The sequence below is a fragment of the Nomascus leucogenys genome, chromosome 22a (genome assembly GCF_006542625.1).
Source record: "Nomascus leucogenys isolate Asia chromosome 22a, Asia_NLE_v1, whole genome shotgun sequence".
Taxonomy (NCBI): domain Eukaryota; kingdom Metazoa; phylum Chordata; class Mammalia; order Primates; family Hylobatidae; genus Nomascus; species Nomascus leucogenys.
In genome coordinates this window covers 53,372,574-53,382,783 of record NC_044402.1, presented here as the reverse complement: position 1 = coordinate 53,382,783, position 10,210 = coordinate 53,372,574, and the positions used below count along the sequence as shown (strand labels likewise).

Sequence of the window (10,210 nt, the reverse complement as noted above, 5' to 3'; positions counted from 1 at the left end):
AAAGAGTTACAAAGATTAATGATATACAATCTCTGGCCTTAAAAATCTCTGAAAAACTAGAAATAATTCTAAAGGCCAGATAGAGTGAGTCCCCTTCCAGTATCCTATACAAGTTCAAGGTCCTCCAAAGTATTATTAAATCTTCCTAGCCTTTTGATCCTCCTCTGCCTTTTCTCCTGCCTCGCTAATGTTCTAAGTCTCTGTTATGACACAGATTCTAGAACCTTCACAGGCCAAACTCCCATCATTTGCTTAGGTCTGATCAATCTGCTCCACACAATTTCTCAGTGATCCTCTGCATCTCTGCCTACAAGGGCCTCCCTGACACCCAAGTTCATATTGCTCAGAAACAGTGAACTTGAGTTTTTCGTTTTATCTTGATCTCTCTCTGACAAAGAAATCCAGATGATGCGAGACCTGCTGAAGACAATACGTGGAAAATGACAGTCTTGGGTATGGACTAACTCCCTCTTTGAGGCTTCCTCGACTCTAATAGTTCAGGAGTCTCCTCTTAGGGACTTAGGGACTTTAACACAACTGCTTCATCTTCCTTGCCTGCTTCCTTTTCAAAATCAATATTTTTTCTTTCACTCTTATTGATTCCTCCGGAAGCCTGGGGGAAACAACCCACAGTTAACTAAGCTCTAGGCTGATAGTGCTGGTTTCTCCTTTGGTTTCTAGAGTTTAAACTGAATAAAGAAAATAACCATCCTCCGTAGCACTAGGAAAATTCCTTAGCCCATTATCTCACTTCCTGTAGTATGGTCACTCTATAATCTGCCTCAACTCAGAAATAATGATTTCCTCTCATTTTCCCTATTAATAGGGTGGACCATCTTCTAACTGCCCTATAGACAGGGCATTTCAGACACTAAAGGAAGAAAGGGAATATACAGTAGTACTGAGTACACCATCTAGTTATCCCTCCCTCCCCGATGAGTTATTTAACACTAGAAAAAAAAATTCACATAATAGAGGGCATATTGACTACTTGCTGTTCATTTTAGAGGTACATTAGAAGAAAATCTCCAAAAGTTGATTTGGCAGGAGAATTTTCTCACAGGACCAAACACCTAGAGATTCAGTAGACAAATGCCTAATCTGCCCTGGTTGGAGTCGTGTTATTACATCTTGAGATGGATTCACCTATTGTTTGCTTGAAGTAGTCTTAATCTGGGTGTAATCTACTTTCCTAGTCTTTCAGAGCTCAATGTTCTCCAGAGTTTTTGCTTTCACAGGCAGATTTATGGTTGTTTTTTTCTTCTTTCCTTTCTCTCTCTCTCTCTCCTTTCCTTTTTTTCTCCCCCGATCCTTCGTAGCCACTGCCCTTTATAACCATATGATATTGTCTGAGATTTTTCTCTCCTATGACTGCAAGACTCTATCTTACATCAATTGAACGCAGATCAATGACACATAAACAAACACAAGTTAAGCAATCCCAGCATGTTTTATCCTACCAACCACAATAACAAACCTCGCAAATATCCATCTTATCATGAGCAGGTTGGCGAGTGATGACTGAAAGGTTTTTCTGTGATAAGAAATTTCTGTCCTTTGCTGTGGCTTTCATTAATAAAACCACCTTCAGTCAGCATCCTTCAGTCAGGGTGCTGAAAGTTTTTGATCACTCACTCATAAAAATGTTTTGAGTATAGATTTCCTATACAAGTATATTTTTAAATGTTATGAATTTATAGCTATATATATATATAGATACAGAAAATCTTGCAACTTTAAAGGTATGAGCTAAAATTACACAGAAAATAGAAGTTCTAATATTTTCCCCATACCCCAGTGGATAGCTTTGTAGACCACTGATTCCCTTTAACATTCTTCCTGCCTGGGGAATAAAGGGTTCAATTAAGGAGGAAATCTGTCAGATTGTGCCAACTCTAAACCAAGGGTAGACAGCATCTGAGCTTCTTAGTACGTGGCCAAAGAACCAGTGTAAGAGCTAAAAATGGGCAGGGGCGGGAATGTGAGGACAGTAATATGAGGCAAATAAAAGAATAAAGAAGTTGAAGTAGCAGAAAGGGGAAAGAAAAAAAAAGTCTATCTGGTGGATAGTAAGAGGTGATCAGAAGTTGTTTCTGGTAATTTCCTGGTCTAAATAAGCATGTTTACAGGTGAGTTTTTGTTTTCAGAAATAACTTTGGCTGTCATCCTGACACTATTGGGACTTGCCATCCTGGCTATTTTGTTAACAAGATGGGCACGACGTAGGCAAAGTGGTGAGTAACAATGAGTCAAAATGAAGATTTCCTGTGAAAACCATGGAGGGAGGGATGCCAAGATTCAGTCCAAGTTCATCTCTACTTATCAAACAGCTAGCTACTTTGCCAATATTCTGGGAATCTGTTTCAATACTTGAGTCAAAGAATCTCTGACCTATTAGTGATTCTCTCTGCACTTTTAACTCCCAAAGTTTACATTATCAATAATGTCAAACAAAAAATCACAGATAGATAGGCCTGGAGCATTGGCTCACACCTGTAATCCCAGCACTTTGGGAGGCCGAGGCGGGCGGATCACAAGGTCAGGAGTTCAAGACCAGCCAGACCAACATGGTGAAACCCCGTCTCTACTAAAAATACAAAAATTAGCTGGGTATGGTGGCAGGTGACTGTAATCCCAGCCGCTTGGGAGACTGAGGCAGAAGAATTGTTTGAACCCAGGAGGCGGAGGTTAAAGTGAGCCGAGATCACGCCATTGCACTCCAGCCTGGGTGACAGGGCAAGACTCCGTCTCAAAAAAAAAAAAAAAAAAAAAAAAAAAAAAATCACAGAGTTTAGCAAAAGTAATAAGAACACTTTAAAAGAAAATTACCTGAGCTCCAAGGGAAATTACCCGAGTTTAAAAAAAAAAAAAATAGAAGTGAGAAGGCAGTATGTTGCTAAATACCAGTGTCTAGTATTATATAAAAAGAATTGGAGACTTTTAGTGACTTAATTTGGGGAGATGATAAGAAGAGACAAATACAGAGTAGTACTTGTCGATGAAACAAAGATGGAGCTTATAAAAGCTAAGACCTATTTCTATGCTATAAGGTCTGCCTTTCCTGAATTTTTCTGTTTCTCTCCCACAACTTTCTAATCAGCTATATTCCCTCCCTGTTTCCCACCCTCAATGCCTGTGAGCCCTCAAAGCATAAGTAGTGTGAAAAGATAGGTAAAACAGGGCTGATGGGAGATGTGGAAAATGGGTGAGAACAACAATGCATTATATCAGGAGGACCACCTTGGTAAACAAGAAGCACAGCTTAGAGTGAAAAGAGTTTGATCAGAGGAAGAACACTTCTCCTAAGTAACTAATAAAAACATTTTGCCTAATTCTTCCACAGAAATGTATATCTCCAGATACGATTCAGAACAAAGTAAGTACTTATACTCATGAGAAAAATATAGTATTTATAGAATTTTCACAAGTCAGGAATGAAATCTGTCTTGTTTACAGTTGTGTTTCCAGAACCTTGCATAATGCACCATTGCATGAACTGAACTGCTTCTAAGTGAGTGGGAGAAATCTACCAGAGATTTCTGAGCAGTACTGAATGCCAAACTGGAGTTGGGGAGAATTAATTAATACTGGGTAGGCCCGCATAATTCTGAGGCTCTCTTCAGATGCTTCCTGTGGTCTGAGAGCAGCAACAGAGATATTAACCCACGGAAATAGCAAACTCCTCAGGCACTGGAACAGATGGTTCAGTAAAAAGCCTAAATCCATTTGTGAAGACGGCTTTAGTGAAGTGGCCGGACAGAAAAATATAATGTATCCTAGAATAACGAGAGTGAACACAGAGTAATTATGATTGAGAAGAGTACCAACTTCAGGATGTGAAGAAGTGAAGAAGACTTTCCATGGAAAGGTCTGGAGAGATGCCAAATTTGCTAAGAAAGATAGCACAGGATTGGTATAAGGCAAAAACTAGGAGATTATTTGCTGAAGTATCAAGAGGTAAAAGAAACTCTGAAACTCCTTCTGACTATCATTTAGCCTGGCTAATATTATAAAATTGGTGATTGACACAGTCACTTATCATCGTCAGCTCTTGCAGCTTATGCACAATTCCTAGTTCCTGCAAAGTAAATTAATTCACATCATTATTCACCATTAGGAGTTCATGTTTACATTAGTTCTCAGAGTCTTAAATAAAGCCTCATTAATAATCAAGAAGCAAAATCATGTGCTCTCCCTTTGTTTCTAGGTGCTCGACTTCTGGACTATGAGGATGGTAGAGGTAAATAGATTAGGAACTACTAGACAGTTAATGAAGGAATATACTCTTTAGAGTGTGAATCAACTCATCTCCCTTTGAGCATGATTTGTTGAGTCAGCATATCTTTCGTTTTTACAATGTCCAAATGCTTATTACTCCTCTCTCTCTCAAGAAAAATTGTGCATTTTTCTCAGAAAAGGTAAATAATTCTCCTTCTTAAGACCTTCAAAAGAATTCATTTCCATCTTCTGTTTACTTCCAACATATTAGAAAGGTTAAAGAACCTCTCTGAAACAATTTCCTGGATGTTTAAAATGTGGATAAAATGAATATGAAAGGGAATAGTATATGTGAAAATACACTTTGAAAGCCATACAGTATAAGAGGTAAACAAAGCTTATCCCCATTTCAGGTGAAATTTATGCTCAAAAGATTGAGACTTACTCGAGTTCACCTAGTTGAGGAGGGAGCTGGAGATCAAATTCAGGTTTTGAAATGTGATAGTTATGGGAAGACGGCAATGCGCTGTCTACTTTTTTGAAGGGACACACCAGTACCACTAATTTCAATGTACCATGGCTATCCCTAACCCTCACACCCCAACACTCAATGTTCTCTTTCAATATCCACTCACTAGGGCTGCCTATAAATGTTCCCTCAGCTCTCTCTCTCTTTCTCTCTCTCTTTCCTTCCCTCTTTCTCTCTTTCTGACTAGTCCTATCTCCAGAACTCAACAAGAACCACTAGAGAGCTACCTCTCATTCTTGCTGGAAGCCACTAAAGTTGTCCACACCAGGCCCACCAGCTACACCAGAGCTATAAGGTTATGAGATTGTGGATGTGGAAATAATTACACACACACACACACACACACACACACACACAAGCTACAAGCATATAGATCCCTGAGAGTTGAGGAAAAGAAAAGAGAAAGTAACTCAGTCACTTCGGTTGCTGTCCACGCCCTACACTTGGACTCTTGGTCCAACCTCCGCCTTCTCACCTCTATGATTCATCTATCATGAACAACAAGAGTGAGGAGCACAGTGCCATGGCATTCCCTCTTTATTTTCTGAAATGGAACCTAAAGAAAATGGGAATATCTGGGAAACTAGCAAATCTCTTAGTAGTTGGATTGAGACTAATGAAAAACTTATTATTATTATTATTATTTTTTGAGACAGAGTCTCGCACTGTCGCCCAGGCTGGAGTGCAGTGGCGCAATCTCGGCTCACTGCAAGCTCCGCCTCCTGGGTTCACGCCATTCTCCTGTCTCAGCCTCCCGAGCAGCCGTGACCACAGGCACCTGCCACCACGCCTGGCCAATTTTTTTTTTTTGTATTTTTAGTAGAGACGGGGTTTCACCATGTTAGCCAGGATGGTCTCGATCTCCTGACCTCGTGATCCGCCCGCCTTGGCCTCCCAAAGTGCTGGGATCACAGGCATGAGCCACCACGCCCAGCCTGATAAACTTAATTTTTAATGAACTGTTAGTAAAGTTAGTATGTTTTTTTCTTTCCTAAAAGATTTTTCTTCTCAGAGATCTAAAAGAGTAAGAGGTAAACATTTTTATCTAACAAAAAATAATACAGACTTACTTGTTGAAGTAATATCTCATTATGTTTTTATCTTCTCTTTTAGGATCCCGACATGCATATTCAACAGAAAGTGGTAAATTATTGTATTGCTAAGAAATTAATATAGGAGTCTGTTTATGAGAAATTAAGAATCTTATAATTTTTCTTCAATTCTCTAGACACTTCGTATGATAACCGAGGTAAGTATACATAGAGATTTTTGTAAAATTAAAGGAAAATCAGTGCTTCTTCCTGCCACAACATAAAAGGCTGTAAAAACTGACCAAAATTTTAAAAAGAAGAAGAAGAAATCAAAGTAGTTACAGAATATTCTGAGAAATGTTCACAAATGTTCACCATCACGCTATGAGGCACCATTTTCCCCAAAGCTATGCAATCCCTCTCCTATCCAACTCCTAATTATTTATCAAAAGTAATATGAGAGAAAGGCATCAGCAAAATAGTAGAATAGGAGCTTTCTTCCCACACAGAAGCATCAATTTAGACAACTATCCACAGATGAGACAATACCCTTGTGGTAGTCCAGGAGTCCAGCAGAGAAGTTCCAGCACACTGTCAGGTTATAAAATCCTAGAACAGATATATTAAAGAGGGTAAGAAGAACAGTTTCACTTTACCCACATCACTCCTCCCCCAAGGTGGCACAACTCAATGCTGAGACAGACCCACTTGGCCTACAATTTCTCCCACAGAAAAAACGTGCAGAACTTAATGAGTGCCCACATCCCCCAGCCATTCAGGATGCTGTCCAGTAAGCCTACTTACTTCTCACTCCACCCAGAACATTGAGATGATCAGCATAGTTGAATGGTTAGGAGAGGCTGGGAGCAGGGAAAAGAGACTGCAGAATCCACTCATCAGAAAGCCTCATCAAGAAGCCTGCCATTCAAGATGCGTGACCTATGCCCCTTGCACTACTGACCCATAGGCATGCCTTTCACACATTTCACTCTCCCATCTAGGCTGAGTCCCCAAATGAGCCACCATGGACAACAAAAGGAAACATCTCACAGTCAGTTTGACTTCGTGGGATCGGAAAAAAGGACACAAACTTGAGAAGTCCAGAGCACCACCCTAGGGAAAACAAAGGGAAGGCTCTCAGAACCTGGACTGGCTTTGCAGGATTGAGAGAAGGCACAATCTTAGAAATCCCATCTAGCCTGGATGTGGTGGTTCATGCCTGAAATCCCAGCACGTTGGGAGGCCGAGGCAGGAGGACTTCTTGAGCCTAGGAGTTCAAAACTGGCCTGGGCAACATAGTGAGACCCTGGCTCTAAAAAACAAAAATCAATCAGTTGGATGTGGTTGTGCACACCTGCAGTCCCAGCTACTCAAGAGGCTGAGGTGGGAGGATTGCTTGAGCCCAGGAGTTTGATGCTGCAGTGAGCCACGATCATGCCACTGCCCCACTCTGGGTAACAGAGTGAGATTTTGTCTCAAAAAAAGGGAAAACATCCCATCTGTGAAGTAGGCACAAACAAATACTGAACAGGGTGACTGTTTCTTCAAATGTGAAAAAGCAAGACAAGACTTCAAGGACATAAAAATCAAGGAAACATGACACCACTAAAAGAACACAATAATATTTCAGTAACTAACCCCCAAAAATGAAGGTTTGCCTAAAAATCAATCCACCAGTTGCCTGACAAAAAATCCAAAACAATTGTTATAAGAAAGCTCAGTGAGCTACAAGACAACGCAAACAATATAATGACATCAGGAAAACAACACAAGAACAAAAGTAGAAGTTCAACAAAGAGAAAAAAACAAAACAAAACAGAGCCAAACAAATTTTGGAGCTGAAGGGTGCAATGACTAAACTAAAGAAAAAAGGGAATAGAGAGCTTCCAAGATGATGGATCAAGTACAAGAAAGAATAAGAGAAGTCAAAGACCAATCATTTAAAATTATATGGTCAGAGTACAAAAAAATACACAAAGAAAAGAAATGAAGAAATATGCACAAGGTTTATGGCACACCATCAAAGAAGCTAAATTTTTGCATTATTGGAGTCTCAGAGGAAAAGAGAAATAAAATAGAACAAATGCTTATTTAAGCCATAATTGCTAAAAACTTTCCAAATCTGTGAAGAGATATAGACATCTCGATATATGAAACTCAAAACTCTCCAATCGTATTTAACCCAAAGAAGACTTCTCCAAGACATTATGTCAAATTGTCAATAATCAAAGTTAAACAGAGAATCTTGAAAGAAGCATATCACATTTAAAGGTACATCAAAAGGATATTAGCACTTCTATGCAGACATTTTCTAGGCCAGTACACAGTGGGATGATATATTCAATTTGCTGAAAGAAAAAAACTGCCAACCAATAACTCTTTACCCGTAAAGCTGTTTTTCAGATCTGAGAAAGAGATAGTCTTTATCAGACAAACAAAAGCTGAGGGAGTTTATCACCAATAGATCTGCCTTACAAGAAATGCTAAAGAATGTTCTTCAAGCTGAAATGAAAGGCCAATAATTAGTAAAATGAAAACATATCCAAGTATAAAATTCGATGGTAAGGTAAATATACAGTCAATTCAGAATATTCTAATACTGTAATGATGGTGTATAAATAACTTTTAATGCTAATACAAAAGTTAAAAGACAAAATATTAAAAATATATAATTTGTTAATGGATATACAATTTTTTAAATGTAAATTTTGACACAATGTAAAAAGTAGAAAGAATAATATGTAGAGTTTTTGTATGTAATCTATTTTAATAATCTAAGTTATTATTAGCTTAAAATAGACTGTTGAAACCATGTTTTATGTAAGCTTATAGTAACCACAAACCAAAAACCTATACTAGATACACAAAACAGAAAGATATTAAAGCATACCACTACAGAAAATCAGCAAATCACAAAGAAAGACAGGAAGAAAGGAAGAAAGGATATACAAAACAGCCAGAAAACAACCAAGAAAATAGCTATATTAAGTCCTTAACTATCAATAATTACTTGAACGTAAATGGATTAAATTCTCTAATGAAAAGACATAGAGTAGCTAAATGTATTTAAAAACAAGTTGCAACTATCTATGCTGCCTATAGCAGACACACTCCAGCTCTAAGGATACATGTAGAATGAAAGTAAAGGGATGAAAAAAAGATGCTCCATGCAAATGGAAAACAAAAGAGTGTAGGGGTGGCTATACTTACATTAGGCAAAATAGACTTTTAGTCAAGAATTATAACAAGAGACAAAGAAGGTCACTATATAATTATAAAGGGGCCAATTCATCAAGAGGATATAAAAATTATAAGTATGTATGCACATAATGTCAGAGCACCTAAATATATAAAGCAAATATTTACATAACTGAAGGGAGAAACAGACAGCAATATAATAATATTAGTGGACTTCAGTAACCCATTATTGACAATGAATAGATCATCCACACAGAAAATTAACAAGGGAGAAAATAAAGTTACCAAGAATACCCAATAGGGAAAGGATAAATGTTATTGGGAAAACTGGATATCCATATGCAAAAAAAAAGAAATTGGCCCTTATCATATACCATACACAAAGATCAATTCGAAATGGATTAAAGACTTTAATGTAAGACTTGCCACTATAAAACTCCTATAATAAAACAGTGAAAAGCTCCATGACATTGGTCTTTGCAAGTTGTTTTATATGACACCAAAAACACAGTAACAAAAGCAAAAATAGGTGGTATCTCATCAAAGTTGTTTCTGGACAACAAAGGAAACAATCAACAAAATGAAAGCCAACTCACAGAATGGGAGAAAATATTTGCAAACCATCTATCTGATAAGTGGTTAATATTTGTCTTAATCTGTTTCTGTTGCTTATAACAGAATATCTGAAACCGGGTAATTTATAAAGAAATGTATTATTATTTCTTACAGTTATGGAGGATGGAAAGTCCAAGGCTGAGGGGGCGCATGTGGGCGCAAGAGAGCCTTCTTGTTAGTGGGGACTCTCTATAGATTCCTGAAGTGGTACAGGGCATAACATGGCAAGGAGGCTAACATGCTGCGCTTAGGTCGTTCCTCTTCTTATGAAGCCACCAGTTCCACTTGCATGACAACTCATTAATCCATTAGTGGATTAATCCATTTATGTGGGTAGAACCCTCATGATATAATCACCTCTTTAAGGCCTCACTTCTCAATGCTGTCACATTGAGGATTAAGTTTCAACATGAGTTTTGGAGGGGACATTCAAACCATAGCAATATCCAAAATATATAAGGAACTCATACAACTCAAAAGCAAGATACAACTCAAAATACAGCTGAAACAAATAAGTTGATTTTAAAATGGACTAAGGTTCACATCTGTTCATGAACCTTAGTCCATGAACAGACAATTCTTAAAAGAAGACATTTATGCAGCCAACAGACATATGAAA

The 10,210-nt window shown here is 38.1% G+C and overlaps 1 protein-coding gene across 1 annotated transcript in view; it reads left to right on the top strand.

Annotated features, from left to right (window-relative positions):
* Window positions 1–440: 440 nt before the first annotated feature.
* Window positions 441–10,210, top strand: part of TSBP1 (testis expressed basic protein 1) — an 81,056-nt gene continuing 71,286 nt past the window's right edge. The window contains exons 1-6 of the mRNA XM_030802820.1: window positions 441–453; window positions 2,148–2,234; window positions 3,344–3,376; window positions 4,208–4,240; window positions 5,861–5,890; window positions 5,976–5,996. Of these exons, the coding sequence (XP_030658680.1) occupies window positions 441–453; window positions 2,148–2,234; window positions 3,344–3,376; window positions 4,208–4,240; window positions 5,861–5,890; window positions 5,976–5,996 (217 nt within the window). The remainder of the gene's footprint in view (window positions 454–2,147; window positions 2,235–3,343; window positions 3,377–4,207; window positions 4,241–5,860; window positions 5,891–5,975; window positions 5,997–10,210) is intronic.